Here is a 23,507-nt window from a genome sequence, read left to right as displayed (position 1 = left end):
AACCCCAAATTTTCAAGAACTACATCTGTTTTCTGGATGGTAGAGTGAAGGAACGATATAACAGGAGTGCAGGGAAACATACTCCTTCAGTTTACGGAATCCTTGAAGCACATTGAAGACCCTTTTTGTATATGAGCCCTAGCGCATCTGTATTATATATGTTTCTGAAGTTTCACCTGAAAGAAGAAACAACCCCCACAAAGAATCAACGGTGGAAACACAAGAAGCTAATCTAGTGATAAAACTATGGAGAATGGTTTAAACTAAAACAAGAACTGGTTTTTCTTCCTACCAATGCATCCGTAACCAGACAAAACCACATGAGTATAGAACTCAAGAAAGAAAAAAAGGTGCCAAAAACATGACAAAAGAAGAAGAATATTTATGTGACGTGATGTAGAATATATAGTCCAGTCGTTTCGCATGCAGGTTTACCGTGCACGTCGTCGTAGACCACACAACTCCTTAAAATCACTCTCTCTTCCCATCACTAAACCAACCATTAGAAAGTATTAGCGACGAAATTCAAAAAGAAACAGCTCAGACTCATTCACAAAGAGAGGGAAGAATGTTTTCTTTTCTCATCCCATTGTTAGAGTTCATCAAGGTGGTTATTGCTTCCTTTGCCTCCGTAGTCTTTTTAGGCTTCGCCGGTGTAACACTCGCCGGTTCGGCCGTGGTGTTTGCCGTATCCACGCCGCTTTTCATCATATTCAGTCCCATTCTCGTACCCGCCACTATAGCCACGACTCTCCTAGCAACTGGGCTGGGCACTTTTGCCCTCTTCGGAGTGACGGCCGTGGGTCTCATCATTTGGCTCCTAAAGTAAAACTAAACAAATGATATGTCTGCACTCAAAATTAATGCTTATATATTATTCACATACGTGCTAGGGTCCAAATCCCCATAACTCTCCCATATATAAGTTGTCAAAGTAATAAATAAGAGTATGATACGAAGTTGTTTTTAACGTATACGTATGTACACACTTGTTTGTGTGATGTAGGCATAGGATGGGAGTGAAGCCGGCGAACAATCCACCTCCTGCAGGAGCTCCCCCGACTGGATCTCCGCCGGCAGCACCGGAAGCTCCGGCAGCTCCAGCAGCTCCGGAAGCTCCGGCAGCTCCAGCAGCTCCGGAAGCTCCGGCAGCTCCAGCAGCTCCGGCAGCTCCAGCAGCAGCTCCGCCAGCTCCAGCAGCTCCAGCAGCTCCGCCAGCAGCGCCAGCTCCGCCAGCTCCAGCAGCGCCGCCAGCTCCGGCAGCTCCACCAGCTCCGCCATCCTTCCTATCTCTTTTCGAAATGCCAAGCTTTATTAAGAGCAAGCTGATAGAAGCATTAATTAATATACCAGGATTTGGAAAGAAATCCAATGACCGAGGCAAATCTAAAGGTGGAAAAAAATCCAAAGGTAAAGGTAAATCCAATGGAAGAGGTAAACATGAAGGTGAAGGTAAATCCAAGAGTAGAAAAAGTAAATCCAGAGGTAAAGACAAAGAGAAATCCAAGGGTAAAGGTATATTCGGTAGAAGTTCACGTGAGGGTTCATCTGATGATGAAAGTTCATAAGATGGAACTTGATATAGGAATTGTGTTAAACACATGGGAAAAGATAATTTTCATGGAAGAGTAAAGGACATTGGTCCATCTATTCCAAAATTTAGAATACATTGTGTACTTATTCATGAATTTATGCCACCTATAAGAACAAAAAGGCTTTTGAATAAATTTATAATGTAATGCTAAAAGTGTTTATGATTTTTAAAAGAAAAGGCAAAAGAAAATCAGGCTACAATCAACAATGTTTACTGAAGATAAAATTCATATAACGTGGTAATAATTAATTTCATTATATATGCAGTCGAGTTAGCTTCTGATATCTAATAACAGGGAGGGGAAGAAAAGTTAAGAGCAACTATAGAGATTTCTATAGTTGTTTTATTTTAACCAGGTGGTTTTGGTTTAATGGTTCACTACTGTGAGTACCGTCTTGGGTTCGATTCCCTTTGACCACCCAGGACGCTTTAAGTAGTAAGAAAACGTAGATCCTACGGGCTTCGTAGTGATTAGTCTTTGGGCCTAGAAACCCTTTGGAATCACACTACAGTTATCAAAAAAAAAACTATAGAGATTTCATCTTACGAATAAAATTAAAATTTAAGGAAACTCAAAGGAGAATTTATAAAAGGGAAAATAAAATGAGAAGTTTAATATATTTAATAGGTTTACCCTGTCCTTCTGTAAATTTTTGATACGAAAAATGCAAAAACATATATTATACGTTACGGTTAATTTTTGTGACATGAACATCTATAATATTGTCGATCAATATTTTAAGGGGCGCGAGTCGGCAACGGAGTATGGTGAAAGATACGAAATCGTTAAAAAATTTAAAGATGCATCAATAAAGTATACTACAACATTTATATTACTTATTTTCAAAAAAAAAAACATTTATAGTACTTTAATTTACAGAAGACAACTGTGATTAACGTTAAGATTTAAATAATTGGCAATGGTGTTCTATTTCTGGGTTGATCCGTGGGAGATAAGTTAAGACGTTAATCAAAACGACAGCGTTTAAATGGTGAAGAGTGAAGGGGAGAGTAGCACTAGATCTGGCACATGTGTTTAGAAGCATCTTTTATATCCTAGAAGACCTCGACAGCCGTTTCTGTTTTGCAAACTTGGTAGGTTCAGAAATATTTTGTAGAGATTTTTTTTTTGTTGTTGTAAAGACTTTCTATAATTATAGTCTATAGTCGTTTGTTAAAAAAAAAAATAAGTAGGAAATAAGACCAACGGAATAGCTCTTTATCATTAGACTTTTTTTCATTAATGTAGTTCTGGTGGATATTATTTGAGAAAGTATAAAGCAAAACGTAACCAAAGTAACACATCTCAATCAAAATGCGGGAAAATAGGAAATAAAAATCGATTTAAGTTGTTAAAATGTAGGGAACTCCTTTTTAGCCCCCAAAAAATACTAATAAAATCCTTTCACCACTTTCCTTGAAGTTTGTATCCTCCGATGACGCTTATTAACGTCGCGTTTTAGCTTCGACTTATATGAACCTCCCACTTCTGTGGCGGTGCCTAAGAATCCGGTCTGAGTTCCGTCGCTGTCATTGTCAATGTCTCCTTCAATCGTTAATCCTTTGATCCTAGCCGCAATTGATTCCTCTTTTACCCCAACATCTACATCTATATAATCAAATCAATTTAACCCCCAAAAAATCATTGTTGTTAAAGGTCCATGCATGATTACTAAATCAGCGACGAGGACATATAAAATAGAATGTTTTCACATATTTAGAATCAAACCAGTATATAGCTTATATAGTCTAGTTAAGATCATGATCATGAATATTAGTGTATACGTACATACTTGGGTTAGAGAAAAACCAAAGGATGAGAGCACAAGCGAGAAGGACAAAGGGGATTATGTGAACAGCGTTTTCAGCAAATTTGACACGTGACTTCTCCTTCTTTGTCACTTCCTGGCTCGTAGGGTCGTATGTAGTCGGCTCGTCTTCGTCTAGGCCTTTCCATAATCCCTTCGGCGCAGACCAAGGTACTGAGTAATCCTCAGTCACGCGGCTCCAGCTTGCGGATCGGTACATATTTTGCCTTTGTCTCAGTCTTGTGGTGTGTAGTAAGGATTGAATCAGTTTTTTTTTGCCCAAAAAACCTAAAAAGGTAAAAAGACGACCTTTGTGGGGGTGTTGATTTTTAATTAATCGAGAACTTTCAAGTAATTCATTACTAATTTCTTTTAATTTTTTAATTTGGTGGCTACTTTTCAGCCTATGGCTTCGGTGATTTGGATCAAAGCTATGACTCTGTCAGATATACGAATTTTCTTATTCTCACAACCACATAATTAAGCAAATTTTTTTCTGTAACACCACATAAGCAAATATATTTAATATTACGAGACCGATTACATATTATTACAAAAGAATTTGTTCCTTAAAATTACATATTCTAAAAAAAAAAATTGTTTCAATAAGATCCATCTTTTATATTTTCAATGCATATTTTATTAATCAATTGCAAATTTCAAAAAACTTAATTGCTCTAATTCAATTTTTATTGGTTTAAAATTATGAAAAAAAGATAAACACAAAATATCATGCAAATTTAATGTGTTTTTTAAGATGTGTAAAAAATTTAAAATATGGAACTTTAAGGAATGAAAGGAGTATTACAAAAGAAAAGCATTATATACAATGGATACGAGCGTCTAACTGTATTAAATATATTTTATTTTATGAATACTCCAACAGAAATAAAAGGAGTTACAAGGGAAATCTCTGGAAAGCATATTAGGTGGGTTTGGTCCCGATTAGGCAAAGAAGTTCAACACCCTTTCGATGCCAATTCCAAATCCAAGCACGTATTTTCGAAAGATGAGAAGAAGTAAATAATAATTAATAGACATATGTAAAATAAATTAACGTAATAGTTGCATCTTGTTAGTTAATATCATTAACTGATTTTGTTTTTGTTATCTATGGTCCGTGTACTAATATTTGTGAATGTATTATAGATTGGAGAAAGAAAAAAAAACTATCTGTCCATTGTCATCATGAATATTTAGCCATTTAGGGTTGTGGACTTTACCTAACAGCACAAGAATCCTATGAATTATGAAACACGAAGAATTCATTAAGAAAAAAACAAAGGCTAAGGAACAAAAAGCAGATGTTATATGTTTTGGTGGTTGTGATATTAGGTTATCCACCTATGAGCAACCTTAAGCTATGCCATACACACACACATATTATATATGTTTACAGACACATATATGCATCTAAAACTAAAACTCAAGTTATTGAAAATTTCACAGTTGCGTCAATTATGGAGAAGACGTCGAAGAAGCTATTTATTTTCAATCTCTGCATCAATTTTGGTATTTTAGTAACAAGAAGATGCAACGCAACTACATACTTTGTGGGAGACACGTCCGGTTGGGACATAAGCTCCGATCTTGAATCTTGGCCTTTAGGCAAGCGATTCTCTGTCGGTGATGTTCTAAGTAAGTATCATAATACATGCATCCATTGACTTCTAAAATATATAGGCATTAGCCTATACTTTACCTTATCCAAAACAAAAAAAAAAAAAAAAAAAAAATTGATATTGCAGTTTCATGATGAAAGTATTTTATGAAACTATGGTTAGTGATCAACCTGATTTTCTCAGTTTTCTTATAGATTCACGATTGCTATTTCATCGATTTAAACGTATGTAAATGCACTAAGACTAATTATAATTGCTTGAATCTGATCCATCTATAATTGCCAGTGTTCCAATACTCATCGTCGCATAGTGTCTACGAAGTGGCGAAAGACAACTTCCAAAGCTGCAACACTACGGACCCCATCCGTACGTTCACAAATGGGAACACGACCGTTGCTCTGTCCAAACCGGGAGACCGGTTCTTTGTATGTGGTAACCGGCTCCATTGCTTTGCTGGTATGAGGCTACAAGTCAATGTCCAAGGCAATGGCCCATCTCCGGCCCCTGTGGGCGCTCCACGGGCCGCCCCCGCAGGAATTCTCCAGCCATCTTCTAAAAAGAATAACCCTGCAACCGGGGTTGCTAGCTCGGCTGCCCATATTGGTGGCCGCGGCCTGAGGGGCAGTATGAATTATTTTGTATATTTGATGGTTTTTACTTTTCCGTTAATATTGTATTTTATTAACAACTAAAATATAAGAGTTTTCATATAGTATACTTAAGAGTTTCAATATACAGTAATGTATATATATTCTCTGATTTAAATGCGTACGAGAGTGAGTAATCGGTTTGGTTTGATATATTTTTGTTATTTTTGTAACAATTGGTTTGAAGAGTATGACTAGATACAAACCAAAAATGTTGGTGGTTTACGTTATTCTGTGTGTGATTTTGGATAGACATATTTTAAGAAACTAATAATAAGTATATGTTCATCCTTTAATATCTATAGATGTGAACAATTTAATTTCAGTTAACAAAATTAATTTCATTCCGATTATATTAAACTCGGTACATGATCGGTTCAGTTGGATATTAACTTTTGTTTCATACAATTGTTCTTTCATTTGGATAACACTAAAAAAACAGTTGAGATATAACATATCTCTTATATATTAATTGAAAAACATTACAATATTGTTTTGTAGTCACGTGTCACCATGAGAATGAAATTCAAAATTATTAGAAAAATAGGTTGATCCATCTTAATTTATATTATATTTTTTAAACTAACTATCAAATTGATAAATAATGTACAAAAGAATATTCTCGCATTTTCCTTAAATGAAATCTATGGAATTACCTAATATGATTAATGTATATATGACACAATTAATGATTATGAATAATAAATATTAGATAACAATTTTTCTATCTTAGCTTTTTTTTGTTTAATCTCATCTATACTATACTAAAAGGAATATATGAGCTCCTCTTAGACTATCCACGTAGGATTAAAAAATTGGCCAATAGGATTGCTTTAAATGACCATGTCAGCTTACGTGTTAAGCGTCCATATTTGTTCTTTTACGACTATTCCTCTTCGTCTTCACCACTACGCGGTTACTGTAATCCACCCTCGTGAATCTGTAATGCTCTTAAATCCTCTTTTAATCCGACGTCCCAGCTCCCCCTCTTTCTCCTTCTATATAAAGCTCTAATCTGATGTTTAATCCAAACCCTTATTCATAACCTCCACTGAAGAAGGTACAACGACCGCCATGAAATCTACAGGAAAGTCTCCAGTCCCCAGCCGCAAGCCTCACGTCGTTGTATCTTTAGTGACGTCTCACAGGAACCAGCCGAAATTGATCTCCTTTTTTGGTTAATCCATTTCTGGGAAGCAAGAAACATTGCAAAAGGCATGACCTTTATTGGAACATTGCAAAAGGCAGGACCTTTATTGGGTTGGAGCTCCTCCAATACGACGAACAGGTACGAGTGCTTATATCCGACTTTTTTCCATCGTAGTTCATTGAGTTTTGGGTTTGATACAAAATGAGATTAAACAAGGCCTTGAATTTTAGGTTTAATATCTACTCAGTCAGGGGACTGCGATGCATGGGTTCATCTCCTCTACTCGTGCTCCACGATGCTCGCCTCATCCTAAAGCAGAAACAACTTACAGCCTTCTGAAATTTTAAGCTACCAGAAGCAAGGAGATTTATTGAGTTGCTTATCAGAGTTTAACAATTTCTTTTTTTGAATGAAAAGTTTAACAATCTCCCTCTTGCACAACTTTGTTCTCTTCGTGCTTGACGACATCAGCCTCTCTATTGACGCAGACAGGTTCAGGTTCCGCTCCAATAACAGCATCGTAATTATCTCTCCCTTTCTCTCATGATGACTGGCCGTATAACATATACCATCATTGACCCCATTGCTTGGCTTCCACAGTTACAGGTTTGCCATAGATTTTTATAGTAGTAGTAGAACTATAAAAGCAATGTTAATGCTTAAATCTCACTATAATTATTATACGTTACAGCACCAAAGGCGTGATACTTATCAGTTTTTCTTCAACCACCAGGCGCACCAGATCTAATGGGAAACACAGTCTATTACAAATAGTCTGTTGATACATTTTATTTGATTTCAGTAGTTCACATATTAGGACGAAACATGCCTCACATTAACATGTCTATGTGACATGATCTTTGTGGAACAGCTTGAGAGACTTTTCCAAAGGAATTAGTAAGATTTCTGCAGTGAAGCTTTGGCTACTACTAGGCCTCGTGCTACTCCAACGGCTCATACTATGGAGATAGAGCATGACTTACTAACCAGGTCATTTATATTACTTTTAAACCATCATAGAATCCATTTTATTCGTTCTTTCTGCAGAGACTAATGAAGGGTCAAAATAACAAGGATCATTCTAAGGGTTCACAATTTATTTTTACCCCTTTTTATATTTTAACTTTCAAAGCAATATGTATTCAATTCTTACGATCAGATGTTTTTGCTTATGAGGTCTGTCATACACTCTAATGCCAAGTTACAATATTGTCTGGTTTATGAAAAGTAAGCTCACCAATTTTAGAAAGCATTCGCTTGAGGGTTATAGAGAGATATACAAGTTGTTTCCTGACATTACTGCTCAAGCAAAATATGTATCCGTTTTTTTTTTTTTGTAAAATCAACTACTTCTTTTCATTTTTTTCTGAGAAAAGAAATTAAATATATGTTAGAGAATTATTATATCTTTCACCCCATACTCAGATTTTAATTGCTCTTTATTCAACACTATCTTAAGAGAAGTCAAACATCCATACAGCTAATGAAAAACCAATACTCGACCAAAAACATAACAACCAATAATAAAAATATTATGTTAAATATTATAACTAATCATTTGACTGTTATAAAAATAGATGTTTACTGATTTTAAATCAAAAACAGAGTTAAATTGTTTTTGAATCTAGCATTTTCTCATAAAAAACAAATGAACAAGATATATGGTTGAGAAAAATAATAGATAAATTTTAAACAACTCTTTCATCAGCTTGCTCACCATACTAAACATATTATTTGATTTCAATTTTTAAAATTTGTGTAATTTATTATATTTTAAATGTATATACAATATATATACTAAAATTTTAAAAATAAAATTAATTAAAATATATGAAAATATCCAGATATAACCATGGAAAAATCTTACTTTTGAATCTTTTTGATTATGTTAGATTGAAAATATTTTTAAATATAGTTAATTTTTTGTTGTCAAATTTAATATAAAACTACCTTTAATCGAATATTAAGTCTGAATTAATATTGTAAATAAAATGTTATATAAATAGTAGTTCTGTATAATTTTCTGTTAATATAATAGATATAACTAAAAACTACCAAAAATAAATATCATACTAAAATCAATATAAGGATGAATTTTGGGGGAGAGGAATATTTTATTGGAAAAAAAGAGAGGAATATTTTAAAGAAGAAAAACCTGTCAATAATTATATCACATTTATACACAAGCTACAGAGTAACAGAACCAAGGGCTAAACTAAAACCGGAACATATAACTAAATATCTGAAAAGACTAAATAAAAATATAAATTGAAAAATGAAGACCAAAATAACAAAAAAAATATATAATTAAACATTTAGAAAAAACAACAGGAAATTAGGAATTAAACTCTAAAACTGAAAAAAAATAGAAAAAGGTGTAGACCTAAGGAGATACACAATAGAAAAAGTTTGTAACAAAATAAATGTTCATTAAACAAGTTTTATCGTAATTTCGCATTTGTGTGGCTCTGTATAAGATGAAAAAAATAGATACTTTCACAAAACTATTGAATATCAAGGAACAGAATGTAAAATTTCAAAACTACTTGACATAATATGTCTGTTTTAAAATAATACATATTTTAGAGTTTTCACTTATATTACGAAAACACATTAAATTTTGATTATATATGAATTATTTTGTGATTAGCTATTTTCCATAACTTTAAACCAATACAAAATTAGTAAATATAATTATTATTTTTGAAGTTTTCAATTTACTATTATTACATACATTGTATATGTAAAATGTATCTTTTACAAAAAAAAAATTTCTAAAACATGGTTCATTTAAATATAGAAAGTATATATTTTTAAAAATAATCAAAATAGTGCGTGATAAATACTCGCCACACCACCGTTAACAAAACTTTAGTTTATTAATCCCATAAAAATACCTAAAATCCCAAATATTAAGATAACATCATACCACGTATGAATTCAGCAGAGATTAACGGCTAAGAAGCAAAAATAACACCAAACCAAGTGTGTTAGTCATGCAAGTCATTTGGTTTAATGAATTGTAAACATATTTTATAATAGAAAAATATATTGGTATAGACTAAACGTCTCTAGCAAGTCATATTCAAAATTTACAAGAAATAAAGCAAAATATTGAAAATTATTAACCAATATATTGATTTAAAAATATAAAATCAAATACAACAATCCACATAATTAGGCATATGCACATAAACCAAACACCGAACCGAAGTTCACAATTAACCAATCTGTTTACCCGAAAGAACCAAATTACTTCAATAATTTTATTCAAAGTATTAAAATTTATTGAATTAAACAATTATGATCCAAGAAACCAAAAATGTATTTTACCTTAGGTATTTAAGCTTAATCAAAAACCAGAACTAAAACAGAACTAAAAGTTTATCAAATACTAGCATGTTTTTAACTATAATTGTTACACGAATCGAATTGAAAACAAAAATAACTGAACCAAATTTGATAAACAACCAAATGGTTTTTTATATTTAAAAAAACGAAAGAACCAAACCCATGCTTTTACATAATAGTAAAGATAATAAATTAACATTTTTAAAAAACATTAACCGCGCGTAGCGCGGTGAAGACCCCTAGTATTATTAAAAGATACTAAACAATCTCATTAAATATTTAATAAAAACTAATTTTTTATATGTTATATTTTGAATTTTAAAATGACAGTAAATTACTAAAAACGTTAAACGTCTCACACTAAAATTTTGTGATCAATGGTTTAACTCTTTTGTAATAAAAAAATACAAATGATGATAAATCGTATGAGTTTCATTTAATAGACATTCACATTATATATTAATATAGTTTAAAATTAAACTATATAACATATATATATATATATGTTAATTTTTAAATTTGTATTGAAAAATATCGAAACCTTAAGATTTTAATTTTGAATTTTGCATTGAAAAATTTGCACATTATATTAAAATATATTATATATATATATATGTCCATATCATTGAAATTTAGTCATATACCATATAAAAAATAAAATGATTGTTTTGATTTACTTACCAAACAAATTTCTTAAATAAACAAGAAGTATTGCTTTGATTTATATGTTTATTTTAATTTAATTATATATAAATAAACATAAAAATAATAAAAAAAATAAAAATTATTTTTATATATAACGATTTATTTCCCGCAATTGCACATGTCTTAACATAATATATATTGGTTAGAAAAAAAAAACTTCTTAGCTCAACTTTATATGGTTCGGTTTAGCGAATAGCATACATGTTGGACCTTAATTTTTCACTTTCCAAGTTCAGTTTAATGACCACTGCGATTCAAACTCGCAGTTTCTAAGAGCCGTGTTCCGTTTCGCTGCACCTCTCTCGTTATAGTTCATGTATGGAGTGTATCTGGACGGAAAGACATAGTATATACACTATAATCTTCATTTTAATGTTAAATTTTTATTTTTTTACAGCTGTTATTTTAGTTCTAGAGAAAAACAATACAGGTGGTAATTATAGTTAATGTATGCAGTGTATCTGGACGGAAGTACAATATGATATACACTCTAACGCTCTTTTAAAGTTATCTTCTTTTTTTTAGGGTCAAATAACGTTATCTAACACGTGATATTTATAGTTAGATCATGTATGGAGTGTATCCGGACGGAATTACATAGCATAAACACTCTAATATTGTCTTTAATGATAACTATACATGTGATATTTATAGATCGTGTATATCGACGGGAATCAATAGTATATACACTTTAAGGTTAACTATACAGGTGGTATATATAGTTCATGTATGAAGGGTATCTGGATGCAAATACATAATAAACTTTAAATATTCTCTCTAAAAACTTTTTTTTCCTCTCTAGAAAACTTAGCCATGAATCTTTCTGCTATCACTCAGGGAAACGACAATGACGCCCCGGCGCCGGGTAACGAATTTGCACAGTTCGCCGCTGGATGCTTCTGGGGCGTGGAGCTGGCGTTTCAGAGAGTCTCCGGTGTGACTCATACGGAGGTTGGATACACCCAAGGGCTCCTCCACAATCCTTCATACGAGGATGTCTGCACGAACACAACGAACCATGCAGAGGTTGTCAGGGTTCAATATGATCCCAAAGAGTGCAATTTTGAGTCTCTGCTTGATGTCTTCTGGTCTAGACATGACCCCACCACCTTGAATCGCCAGGTACATTATGGGTTTCTCTTAACTTGGTCCCAGGATTTAAACTTTTTATGTTGGAGATTGCTAAATTTTTAAAGTTTTAAGACTTTAGATAGAGAACAATACTTATTATAATAACATATCTATGTAGTGAAACTATCCCTTGACTACTTTTACCGTGGCTAATGACTTGAACTGTTATCAGGGAAAAGATGTGGGAACCCAATACAGATCAGGGATATACTTCTACACACCTGAGCAGGAGAAACAAGCGGCAGAGTCAATGGAACGTCACCAGCAACAAATGGAGAGTAAGATCATGACTGAGATTCTACCAGCTAAGAAATTCTACAGAGCTGAGGAGTATCATCAGCAGTACCTGTCAAAGGGTGGACAGTCCTGTGGCATAGCCTGTAATAGTCCACTCATGTGCAGCGCTGCTACGGCTTAAAAATGCTGAGTTTCCTCTCCCAAGATAGAGGAGTTTAGAGACGAGTTTGTTACACAATATATATGAACATCAACCAAATCCTTAATAAGTGTAACAAGTTACTTTCGTTTCATGTTAGAGACTATATAAATGTCTATTGAATTATTGATTGTTTAGATTTGAGTGAATCTTATGGATGAAAAAATAATATGATGATGAATAAGGTTTCTTATTGCCATTTGCTTCATCATCAACAAACAATACAACGCAACATCACCAATCTGATCCTTTCTTTCACATGGTGATCTAGCAAAATGGATTCTTTGATAGCTCAAGAAGAACCTACGTATATTTACCTGCAACTGATCCTTCTTTGTTTGTTAGCATGTGTGTGTTGTTGATTTGTAATTCTCAGTTCACAATAAGATGTGGAAATTTTAACAACATTTTTTAAAACTTCAAACTGAATGCGAACACAAAAGTGTATGTTTCCGAAAAATGTGTATGTTTTTATTTTTAAGCTTTCTAACTATTTTTCATGAAATTTCAAATTTATTGAGCAACTTAAAACAATATGGTCATTTACAGATGGAAAGAGCAAAAAATGAAACATAATGCTTTAGCTATCATTTGCCATAGATAAGATATCAACGTCTGAGTAAGCAGTGCAGCCGTGGAGTTGTGGAGTAGTTCAGAGATAGGATGCGGTTTCAAATGAATTTGTCGATAGCTCTGCTCATTTGTTCAGGAATAAGATTTCTAACTATTTAATCATACTTAATAAAATATCTTCTATTTTTTTTATTCCTAAGCATTCATAATAAGTAGCACATATTATATTTAACAAAAAAAAATATATCTACACCATTTATATACTTCAAAAATATTGTTTTCGTATAATATTTATAGTGATAAATATAATGTGCGTCTACATAGAAGGAGTGTATATATATGTATTCTTTTTTTTGAAGACATAGTGTACATATATTCTCTGGCTTGATATATTTTTGTTGTTTTGGTTCAATTGGTTTGAAGAGTTATGACTAAGCACAAACCAAAAATGTTTGGTGGTTTGATTCTGTCTGTGATTTTCGATAAATATATTGTAAGAAACAAATATAAAGTATATTTAAATTTATCATTTTTTTGTCAACAAATTTATCATTTAATATCTATAGATATGAACAATTTAATTTCGAGTTCTCAAAAAAAAAAACAATTAGTTTCGGTTTACAATTAATTCATTCCGGTTACATTAAACTAGGTGCATGATCGATTCAGTTGCATATTAAATTTTGTGACACACTATTTTTTTTTTTCATTTGGATGACAATAATAAAATAAGTTTTTTATTTTTTAATAAAATGTTCGTAAATATGAAAGATTTAGGTTTTAGAAAAGCCTATTTTTGTGTTTCCATGGCAAAAAAAACAAGGAAATCACCGTTGTTGATTGACGGTGAAGCTACGGAATCCATAGTGACAAGAGAAATGGAATTTTTCCTATGTCTTCTCAAAATAATAAAATCAGTTGAGATATATATATTGGTTAGATTTCGACCTAAACTTCTTGGTTCAACTTTATATGGTTCAGTTTAGCGAATAGCATACACATGTTGGACCTTAACTTTTCACTGTCCAAGTTCAGTGACCATTGCGATTCAAACTCCCCGTTGCTAATCGCGATCGCTACCAAAACGCATCTCTCTCGTTATAGTTCATGTATGGAGTGTATCTAGACGGACAGACATTGAATATACACGCCAATGTTCTTTTTAATGGTAGCAATACTTGTGTTATTCTAGATAGAAAAAAAAAACAATACAGGTGTTGTTTTTTTACCAAAAAAAAAATACAGGTGGTAATTATAGTTCTTGTATGCAGTGTATCTGGCCGGAAATACAAAGGATATACACTCTAACGTTTTTCAACTTTATCTAGCACGTGATAAATATAGTTAGATCATGAATGGAGTGTATCTGGATGGAATTACATAGCATATACACTCTAATTAATGATAACTATGGCATGTGGTATTTATAGATCGTGTATCTGGACGGAAACACAAAGTATATACACTCCATGGTTAGCTATACAGGTGGTATATATAGGTCATGTATGGAGTGTATCTAGATGCAAATACATAAACTCCATTCTCTAAAAAAAATATACATAAACTCTAATAATCTCTCTAGAAAACTTAGCGATGAATCTTTCTGCTATCACTCAGGGAAACGATAATGACGTTCCGGCGCCGGGAAATGAGTTTGCACAGTTCGCCGCTGGATGCTTCTGGGGCGTGGAGCTGGCGTTTCAGAGAGTCTCCGGTGTGACTCATACGGAGGTTGGATACACCCAAGGGTTCCTCCACAATCCTTCATACGAGGATGTCTGCACGAACACAACGAACCATGCAGAGGTTGTCAGGGTTCAGTATGATCCCAAAGAGTGCAACTTTGAGTCTCTGCTTGATGTCTTCTGGTCTAGACATGACCCCACCACCTTGAATCGCCAGGTACTTTATACGATTTAAGACTTTTTTTTTGTGTTGTTGATTTGTAATTCTAAGATTTTCATAATAAAGATGTGGAAATGTTACAACTTTTTTAAAAACTTAAAACTGAAAACATAACACAAAAAAATCAATGCGTATTTTTTTTTTTAATCTGCTAGTTATTCAATTCATTTGCAATACCAAATCGAATGTGTAACATTTGATGATGTGAAGTGATATTAACATGATATACATGTAGTTTACCGTGACTAATGACATGAACTGTTATCAGGGAAAAGATGTTGGAACCCAATACAGATCAGGGATATACTTCTACACACCTGAGCAGGAGAAACAAGCGGCGGTGTCAATGGAACGTCACCAGAAACAAATGGAGAGTAAGATCATGACTGAGATTCTACCAGCTAAGAAATTCTATAGAGCTGAGGAGTATCATCAGCAGTACCTGTCAAAGGGTGGGCAGTCCTGCAGTGGCATAGCCTGTAACAGTCCACTCATGTGCAGCGCTGCTATGGCTTAAAAATGCTGAGTTTCCTCTCCCAAAACAGAGGATGTTAGAGACTTGTTTGTTGCACAATATGAACATCAACCAAATCCCTAATAAGTGTAACAAGTTACTTTCTTGTTTCATGTTAGAGACTATAAAGATGTCTATTGATGTTGTTGAATTATTGATTGTTTAGATTTGAGCGAATCTTATGGATGAAAAAATAATATGCTGAATAAGGTTTCTTATTGCCATTTGCTTCACCATCAACAACAATACAACACTTTAAGAAAATCACTAGTCCCATCCTTTCTTTCACATATTGATCTATCAAAATGGATCCTTTGATGCTGAAAGAAGAACCTGAGTTAGTAGATTTACTTGCAACTGTTCCTTCTCCGATAGCTCAAGAAGAGCCTAAGTTAGTAGATACACCTGCAAGGCTGCAACTGATCCTTTTTTGTTTGTTTGCTTGTGTGTGTTGTTGATTTGTATTTCTCAGTGCATAATAAGATGTAGAAATGTTAACAACTTTTTTGAAAACTTCAAACTGAATGCGAACACAAAAGTGTATGTTTCCTAAAAATGTGTATGTTTTTTTTAAGCTTTCTAACTATTTTCTTGAAATTTCAAATTTATTGAGTAATTTAAAACAATATAGTCATTTACAGATGGAAAGAGCAAACAATGAAAGATAATGCCTTAGCTATCAGTTGCCGGGGATAAGATACCAACGTCTGAGTAAGCCGTGCAGCCTTGGAGTTGTGGAGTAGTTCAGAGATAGGATGCGGTTTCAAATGACTTTGTCGATAGCTCTGCTCATTTGATGAGGAATAAGATTTCTAATTATTCAATCGTTCTTAATTAGTAAAATATCTTCTATCTTAGTAGATTTTAATCTTAATCATTCACAATAAGTAACACATATGTTCTATTTGACAAAAAACCAAGTATATCTACACTATTTTTCTTTTGAAACACTTACTTTCATTCATTCAATATTTTAAGTTTTTAACCATTGTTTGGTGAGGCCATTAAGAGCAGGATTAACGGGGACGCTTGGAGAAGTGCTAAAGGGTGGGCTCCACAGCAAAAGACGAAGCAGCGACGCCAAAGACGCCAGATTAAGTGTCGGGTTTTGTTGGATCTTGTACTGTTTCGCGGGCCCCACTAACACGTGGCGGTCCGTGATTGGCTCGTTTTTAATTTTTTTTTTTAAAAAAAAAATCAGATAAAAAACTAAAAAATAAAAATAAAATAAGCACCCCACTTGGGGTGCTAGGTTAATGGTGCTCTAAGGCTAACTCAGCAGACAAAACATGTTTAGCCAATAAATCCGCATCTATGTTTCTCTCGTGACTCGTGAGAGATCCAAGTAAAAGAAACAAAATCAAAGGATAAAGCAACAGCTTCAATGTCAGTTACGATGATGCCGTAGAGCTCGGCAATAGGGTGGTCGAAGGTTAGAGCCTTAATGAATTGAGACCATCCGCATTGAAGAATCAAGACTAGAGTTCACACGATTTTTGAGGCAAAAAAATATTAAAATAATCAAATTTTAATAAACCCGGTGTGAGATAACAAGTTAAGTCCCACATCGGATATTAGACAAAGGAAAGTCTAATATATAAAGAGAAGTCCAACTCTAATAGTATGAGGCCTTTTGGGAAGGAAACCAAAAGTAAATCCATCCGGGCCAGCTTCTAAGGCCCAAAGTGGACAATATCGTACTAATAAGATAAGATAGAGTTGGACACGGGATTTTGCAATCCCAACAATTGGTATCAGAGCACCAGGTTGACGAAGATTTGCAAGAAAACCAAAATACCCTTCAAGTAAGAATAAGGGAGGTTCAGCAGAAACAGTCAAGATGATCATGGAACCTGTGATATGTAGTGGGAGAAATATTCTCAAAGGAAGCCTTGCGATTACTGGTACAAGGTGGTACCGAAGATAATTCGCCGAAGGAAACACACGAGATATATGTGATCCTTAGCTTGAGGGGGGGAATGTGAGATAACAAGTTAAGTCCCACATCGGATATTAGACAAAGGAAAGTCTAATATATAAAGAGAAGTCCAACTCTAATAGTATGAGGCCTTTTGGGAAGGAAACCAAAAGTAAATCCATCCGGGCCAGCTTCTAAGGCCCAAAGTGGACAATATCGTACTAATAAGATAAGATAGAGTTGGACACGGGATTTTGCAATCCCAACACCCGGCTCGTGCAGGTTCGCTGGAGTGATACCGTCTCGTTACTGTTCTGCGGGCCCCACGACACGTGGCGGCCCGCGATAAGTTCGTTTATATTTTTTTTTTAAATCAAACGAAAAAAAAAAAATAATAAAAAAAAACATTGGAAATCGGAAATTGCAAGGTTCGCTGCTGCTCATGCTCTGAGTGCAGTAAGACTCGTATCTACACCATTTAAATGCTATTGATAAATATAAAATGTGCTCCTACAAAGAATTGAGCATATAATACTGGTGTAAATATATATATATATATATATATATTTTTTTTTCTTTTTTTTAAGACATAGTATATAAATATATTCTCTAATTTAAATGCGTACGACGAGAGTGAATAAAGTGAGTATTCGGCCTGGTTTGATATATTTTTGTTGTTTTGGTTCAATTGGCTTGAAGAGTTATGACTAAGCAGAAACCAAAAATGTTGGTGGTGTGTAATTTTGGATAAATATATTGTAAGAAATGATAATAAAATATATTTAAAGTTTTCTCTAGTTATCTATACATATGAACAATTTAATTTCGGTTTACAAAATTAATTTCATTTCGATTACATTAAACTGGTGCATGATCGATTCAGTTGCATATTAAATTTTGTTTCATACTATTTTTTTTTCCATTTGGATGACAAATAAATAATCAGTTGAGATATAAACAATATTGGTTAGATTTCCACCTAAACTTCTTGGTTCAACTTAGCATACGCTGGACCTTTGTCACTTTCCAAGTTCAGTTACCATAGCGATTCAAACTCGCCGTTTCTAATCGCGATCGCTACCAAAACGCGAACGCAACGAACAGTAATACTAAGACCCGTGTTCCGTTTCGCTGCACCTCTCTCGTTATAGTTCGTAGTGTATCTGGACGGACAGACAGAGTATATACACTCCAATGTTCATTTTAATGTTAACAATACAGGTGTTATTAGTCTTTCGGTCAAAAAAAAACAATACAGGTGTTATTCTAGATAAAAAAAACAATACAGCTGTTGTTCTAGTTCAAAAAAAAAAATACAGGTGGTAATTATAGTTCATGTATGCAGTGTATCTGGCCGGAAATACAAAGGATATACACTCTAATGCTTTTTAACTGTATCTAGCACGTGATATCTATAGTTAGATCATGAATGGAGTGTATCTGGATGGAATTACATAGCATATACACTCTAATATCGTCTTAAATGATAACTATGGCATGTGGTATTTATAGATCGTGTATCTGGACGGAAACACAAAGTATATACACTCCATGGTTAGCTATACAGGTGGTATATATAGGTCATGTATGGAGTGTATCTAGATGCAAATACATAAACTCCATTCTCAAAAAAATATACATAAACTCTAATAATCTCTCTAGAAAACTTAGCGATGAATCTTTCTGCTATCACTCAGGGAAACGACAATGACGTTCCGGCGCCGGGAAATGAGTTTGCACAGTTCGCCGCTGGATGCTTCTGGGGCGTGGAGCTGGCGTTTCAGAGAGTCTCCGGTGTGAATCATACGGAGGTTGGATACACCCAAGGGTTCCTCCACAATCCTTCATACGAGGATGTCTGCACGAACACAACGAACCATGCAGAGGTTGTCAGGGTTCAGTATGATCCCAAAGAGTGCAACTTTGAGTCTCTGCTTGATGTCTTCTGGTCTAGACATGACCCCACCACCTTGAATCGCCAGGTACATTATGGGTTTCTCTTAACTTGGTCCAAAGATTTAAACTTTTTACGTTGAAGTTGCTAAATTTTTAAAGTTTTAAGACTTTAGATAGAGAACAATACTTATTATAATAACATATCTATGTAGTGAAATTATCCCTTGACTATTTTTTACCGTGGCTAATGACTTAAAAATGTGATCAGGGAAAAGATGTGGGAACCCAATACAGATCAGGGATATACTTCTACACACCTGAGCAGGAGAAACTAGCGGTGGAGTCAATGGAACGTCACCAGAAACAAATGGAGAGTAAAATCATGACTGAGATTCTACCAGCTAAGAAATTCTACAGAGCTGAGGAGTATCATCAGCAGTACCTGTCAAAGGGTGGGCAGTCCTGTGGCATAGCCTGCAACAGTCCACTCATGTGCAGCGCTGCTACGGCTTAAAAATGCTGAGTTTCCTCTGCTTATCTCCCAAAATAGAGGACGTTAGAGACTTGTTTGCTACACAATATGAGCATCAACCAAATGCCTAATAAGTGTAACAAGTTACTTTCGTGTTTCAATGTTAGAGACTATATAAATGTATTGATGTTATTGAATTATTGATTCTTTAGATTTGAGCGAATCTTATGGATGAAAAAAATAATATGATGGATAAGGTTTCTCATATTGCCATTTTCTTCACCATCAACAACAATACAACACTTTAACAACATCACCAATCTGATCCTTTCTTTCACATAGTGATCTAGCAAAATGGATCCTTTGACAGCTCAAGAAGAGCCTAAGAGCATCATTATCCCTAAAACTCCGTTTAAGTTCTTATTTTTTTATTTTTTACTTTTTTAAAAAAATTAAAAATTAATCTATCGCGACGGCCATATGTCAGTAAGTTCACGAACAGTACAAAAATTCCAACAAACTTGCCTCTTAATAAGAGGAGGAAGAAAGGAGTTTTAACAAAAATGTGGGATCCACCTCTTAAGAACCCACTTAAGAGGTGGGGATAAAGATGCTCTAAGTTAGTAGATACACCTCGGGTAATTCCTTCTTTGTTCCTTTTCCTACCAAAACAGAGGAGTGTTCTCTGTATGTGTGTGTGTTGTTGATTATAATTCACAGTTCATAACAAAGATGTGAAAGTGTTACAACTTTTTTTTGAAAATTTCGAAATGAATAAATCACAAAAAACTCAATAATATCTTTTATTTTATTCTGTTAGTTATTCATTTTATTTAAAAACAGAGAAAGAAATAATAACGATGTTTGTCCTGTGGCAAAGCCTGCAACGGTTCAGTTTGCTGCTACGGCTAGCTAAAGAGCTGAGTTCCTCTGCTTATCTCCCTAAACAGAGGATATCGTAGACTTGTGAATGTAAAACTGATGAGGTTGGTTAGACAACACGTATGTAACTTTTATTTGCAATTCTGTAACAGTGTATGTTACACAAAATGAACACCAGCCAAACATTGCTATCTCTAATAGGAATGTAACCAATAACTTTCGTTTGCATGAGTAACGTTTTTATACAATTATTTGTTTATTTTCTTGAATGATCGAGCGAATCTTGTGGATGAGAAAAGAAAAAGTCTGATAGAGTTTGAGTTGATTTCACTTTAGGCCACTTATATAGTTTCACTTTAATGGGAGTTACATTGTAATAATTGTTAGAATTTCAAAAATGTAGCGTTATTGGTTTATAGATTCTTAAAATTATTAAGATTATTTGTTTTCATAGATTTTAAAATGTACACAATTTTTTCAAATTATTTCCAAATTCAACAAATCTCCATACTTTTGAAATCAACAAACTGTATAAATCTAATTTCCGCTAATACTTTCTAAGACACTTATGGCTAAAGTCTCATAAAGTTTCTTATTGTCAATTTTGATTTTATATCTTTAATATAGAATAAATGTGACTTTTATAGAATGGTGGGTAGATTTTTTTTTGTTTTTATAAATATTCTGTAGACATCTTATCAAAAACATAATTCACCAAAATATTATGTATTTTTCTTGTGTGCCAATAAAAAAGCTATTCAGCCTTTATGTAGGTCATAGGTGGTGTTAATCTCTGACTGACTCTTCCTATATAAACAAGTGACTGATTTTTTCTCATATGAATCTACCAAAATGGATCCTTCTATAGCTCAAGAAGAGTCTAAGTTATTAGATACACCTGCCTCGTCACCTGTGATTGTTAACTAACACGTGATATTCATAGTTATGGAGTGTATCTGGACGGAAGTACATAATATAAACACTCTTAACGTTATCTTTTTTTTTTGGGTCAAATAACGTTATCTAACACGTGATATTTATAGTTAGATCATGTCTGGAGTGTATCCGGACGGAATTACATAGCATATACACTCTAATATTGTCTTTAGTGATAACTATGCATGTGATATTTATAGATCGTGTATATGGACAGGAATAAATAGTATATACACTCTAAGGTTAACTATACAGGATTACAGGTGGTATATATAGTTCATGTATGGAGGAGGGTATCTGGATGCAATTACATAATAAACTTAAATATTCTCTCTAAAAACTTTTTTTTCTCTCTAGAAAACTTCGCCATGAATCTTTCTTCTATCACTCAGGGAAACGACAATGACGCTCCGGCGCCGGGAAATGAGTTTGCACAGTTCGCCGCTGGATGCTTCTGGGGCGTGGAGCTGGCGTTTCAGAGAGTCTCCGGTGTGACTCATACGGAGGTTGGATACACCCAAGGGTTCCTCCACAATCCTTCATACGAGGATATCTGCACGAACACAACGAACCATGCAGAGGTTGTCAGGGTTCAGTATGATCCCAAAGAGTGCAACTTTGAGTCTCTGCTTGATGTCTTCTGGTCTAGACATGACCCCACCACCTTGAATCGCCAGGTACATTATGGGTTTCTCTTAATTTGGTCCCAGGATTTAAACTTTTTATGTTGGAGATTGCTAAATTTTTAAAGTTTTAAGACTTTAGATAGAGAACAATACTTATTATAATAACATATCTATGTAGTGAAACTATCCCTTGACTACTTTTACCGTGGCTAATGACTTGAACTGTTATCAGGGAAAAGATGTGGGAACCCAATACAGATCAGGGATATACTTCTACACACCTGAGCAGGAGAAACAAGCGGCAGAGTCAATGGAACGTCACCAGCAACAAATGGAGAGTAAGATCATGACTGAGATTCTACCAGCTAAGAAATTCTACAGAGCTGAGGAGTATCATCAGCAGTACCTGTCAAAGGGTGGACAGTCCTGTGGCATAGCCTGTAATAGTCCACTCATGTGCAGCGCTGCTACGGCTTAAAAATGCTGAGTTTCCTCTCCCAAGATAGAGGAGTTTAGACACGTGTTTGTTACACAACCAAATCCCTAATAAGTGTAACAAGTTACTTTCGTGTTTCATGTTAGAGACAATAAATGTCTATTGATGTTATTGAATTATTGAATTTAAAGACGAGCGAATCTTATGGAATTAAAAAAAAAGGATGGATAAGGTTTCTCTTATTGCCATTTGCTTCACCATCAACAACAATACACACTTTAAGAACATCACTAATCTGATCCTTTTCACATATTGATCTAGCAAAATGGATCCTTTGATAGGTCAAGAAGAACTTCAGTTAGTAGATACACCTGCCGACCTGCGGTTATTCCTTCTTTGTTCCTCTCTCCGACCAAAACAGAGGAGTGTTCTCTCTATGTGTGTAGTTGATTTGCAATTCTCGGTTCATAATAAAAGATTTAATAATATTGTTACTTTTTTGAAAAATTCAAAATGAATAAATAAAAATTTAAAATAACCAATAATATCTTTTATTTTATTCTGTTAGTTATTCAATTATTTGTTGATGTTCTTGAATTATTGAGCGGATCTTGTGGATGAGAAAAGATAAAGTCTGATAGAGTTTGGCTTAATTTCACTGTAGGCCACTTATATAGTTTCACTTTAAGACACTTAAGGCTACAGTCTCATAAAGTTTCTTATTGTCAATTTGATTTTGTAGCTTTGATACAGAAATAAACGTGACTTTTATAGAATGGTGGGTGGAATCTTTTAAAAGAAAATATTCTGTAGACATCTTATAAAAAGCCATAATTCACCAAATTATTATGTATTTTTCTTGTGTGCCAATAATTAAGTTATTCAGCCTTTAGGTAGGTGGTGTT

At 33.9% G+C, this 23,507-nt stretch overlaps 7 protein-coding genes and 1 long non-coding RNA gene across 9 annotated transcripts; 7 read left to right on the top strand and 1 right to left on the bottom strand.

The window, feature by feature from the left end:
- Positions 1 to 482: 482 nt before the first annotated feature.
- Positions 483 to 1,851, top strand: LOC106441387 (oleosin-B6-like). Its single transcript, XM_048768881.1, has 2 exons — positions 483 to 825; positions 1,007 to 1,851. The coding sequence occupies exons 1-2, from the start codon at positions 569 to 571 to the stop codon at positions 1,566 to 1,568; spliced, it is 819 nt and encodes a 272-aa protein (XP_048624838.1). The 5' UTR covers positions 483 to 568; the 3' UTR covers positions 1,569 to 1,851.
- Positions 1,852 to 2,593: 742 nt separating this feature from the next.
- LOC106443048 lies at positions 2,594 to 4,357 on the bottom strand. The gene is made up of 2 exons (XM_013884658.3): positions 3,388 to 4,357; positions 2,594 to 3,203 (listed from the first exon to the last, which is right to left on the bottom strand). The coding sequence occupies exons 1-2, from the start codon at positions 3,620 to 3,622 to the stop codon at positions 2,986 to 2,988; spliced, it is 453 nt and encodes a 150-aa protein (XP_013740112.1). The 5' UTR covers positions 3,623 to 4,357; the 3' UTR covers positions 2,594 to 2,985.
- Positions 4,358 to 4,568: 211 nt separating this feature from the next.
- LOC106443036 (blue copper protein-like) lies at positions 4,569 to 5,783 on the top strand. The gene is made up of 2 exons (XM_013884651.3): positions 4,569 to 5,040; positions 5,310 to 5,783. Exons 1-2 carry the CDS (start codon positions 4,707 to 4,709, stop codon positions 5,714 to 5,716), a joined length of 741 nt encoding a protein of 246 aa, XP_013740105.2. The 5' UTR covers positions 4,569 to 4,706; the 3' UTR covers positions 5,717 to 5,783.
- A 660-nt stretch (positions 5,784 to 6,443) lies between these two features.
- Positions 6,444 to 8,073, top strand: LOC106364464. 2 transcript variants are annotated; one of them, XR_001273211.3, is made up of 3 exons: positions 6,501 to 6,959; positions 7,073 to 7,427; positions 7,513 to 8,073. It is a non-coding gene; the product is annotated as an uncharacterized LOC106364464 (long non-coding RNA). The 2 variants fall into 2 exon arrangements; XR_007328881.1 differs by having other exon boundaries at positions 6,444 to 6,959; positions 7,073 to 8,073.
- Positions 8,074 to 11,585: 3,512 nt separating this feature from the next.
- On the top strand, positions 11,586 to 12,637 carry LOC106429354 (peptide methionine sulfoxide reductase A3-like). The gene is made up of 2 exons (XM_013870105.3): positions 11,586 to 11,999; positions 12,181 to 12,637. Exons 1-2 carry the CDS (start codon positions 11,691 to 11,693, stop codon positions 12,424 to 12,426), a joined length of 555 nt encoding a protein of 184 aa, XP_013725559.2. The 5' UTR covers positions 11,586 to 11,690; the 3' UTR covers positions 12,427 to 12,637.
- A 1,893-nt stretch (positions 12,638 to 14,530) lies between these two features.
- Positions 14,531 to 15,654, top strand: LOC106429326 (peptide methionine sulfoxide reductase A3-like). Its single transcript, XM_013870078.3, has 2 exons — positions 14,531 to 14,919; positions 15,191 to 15,654. Exons 1-2 carry the CDS (start codon positions 14,611 to 14,613, stop codon positions 15,437 to 15,439), a joined length of 558 nt encoding a protein of 185 aa, XP_013725532.2. The 5' UTR covers positions 14,531 to 14,610; the 3' UTR covers positions 15,440 to 15,654.
- A 3,292-nt stretch (positions 15,655 to 18,946) lies between these two features.
- On the top strand, positions 18,947 to 19,987 carry LOC106429334 (peptide methionine sulfoxide reductase A3-like). The gene is made up of 2 exons (XM_013870087.3): positions 18,947 to 19,336; positions 19,519 to 19,987. The coding sequence occupies exons 1-2, from the start codon at positions 19,028 to 19,030 to the stop codon at positions 19,762 to 19,764; spliced, it is 555 nt and encodes a 184-aa protein (XP_013725541.2). The 5' UTR covers positions 18,947 to 19,027; the 3' UTR covers positions 19,765 to 19,987.
- Positions 19,988 to 21,770: 1,783 nt separating this feature from the next.
- LOC125593009 (peptide methionine sulfoxide reductase A3-like) lies at positions 21,771 to 22,844 on the top strand. The gene is made up of 2 exons (XM_048768859.1): positions 21,771 to 22,217; positions 22,399 to 22,844. The coding sequence occupies exons 1-2, from the start codon at positions 21,909 to 21,911 to the stop codon at positions 22,642 to 22,644; spliced, it is 555 nt and encodes a 184-aa protein (XP_048624816.1). The 5' UTR covers positions 21,771 to 21,908; the 3' UTR covers positions 22,645 to 22,844.
- Positions 22,845 to 23,507: the final 663 nt, after the last annotated feature.

This window comes from Brassica napus, chromosome A3, assembly GCF_020379485.1.
Source record: "Brassica napus cultivar Da-Ae chromosome A3, Da-Ae, whole genome shotgun sequence".
Taxonomy (NCBI): Eukaryota; Viridiplantae; Streptophyta; class Magnoliopsida; order Brassicales; family Brassicaceae; genus Brassica; species Brassica napus.
Note: the sequence above shows the minus strand (reverse complement) of the source record. Positions and strands in the feature narration are given on the sequence as shown.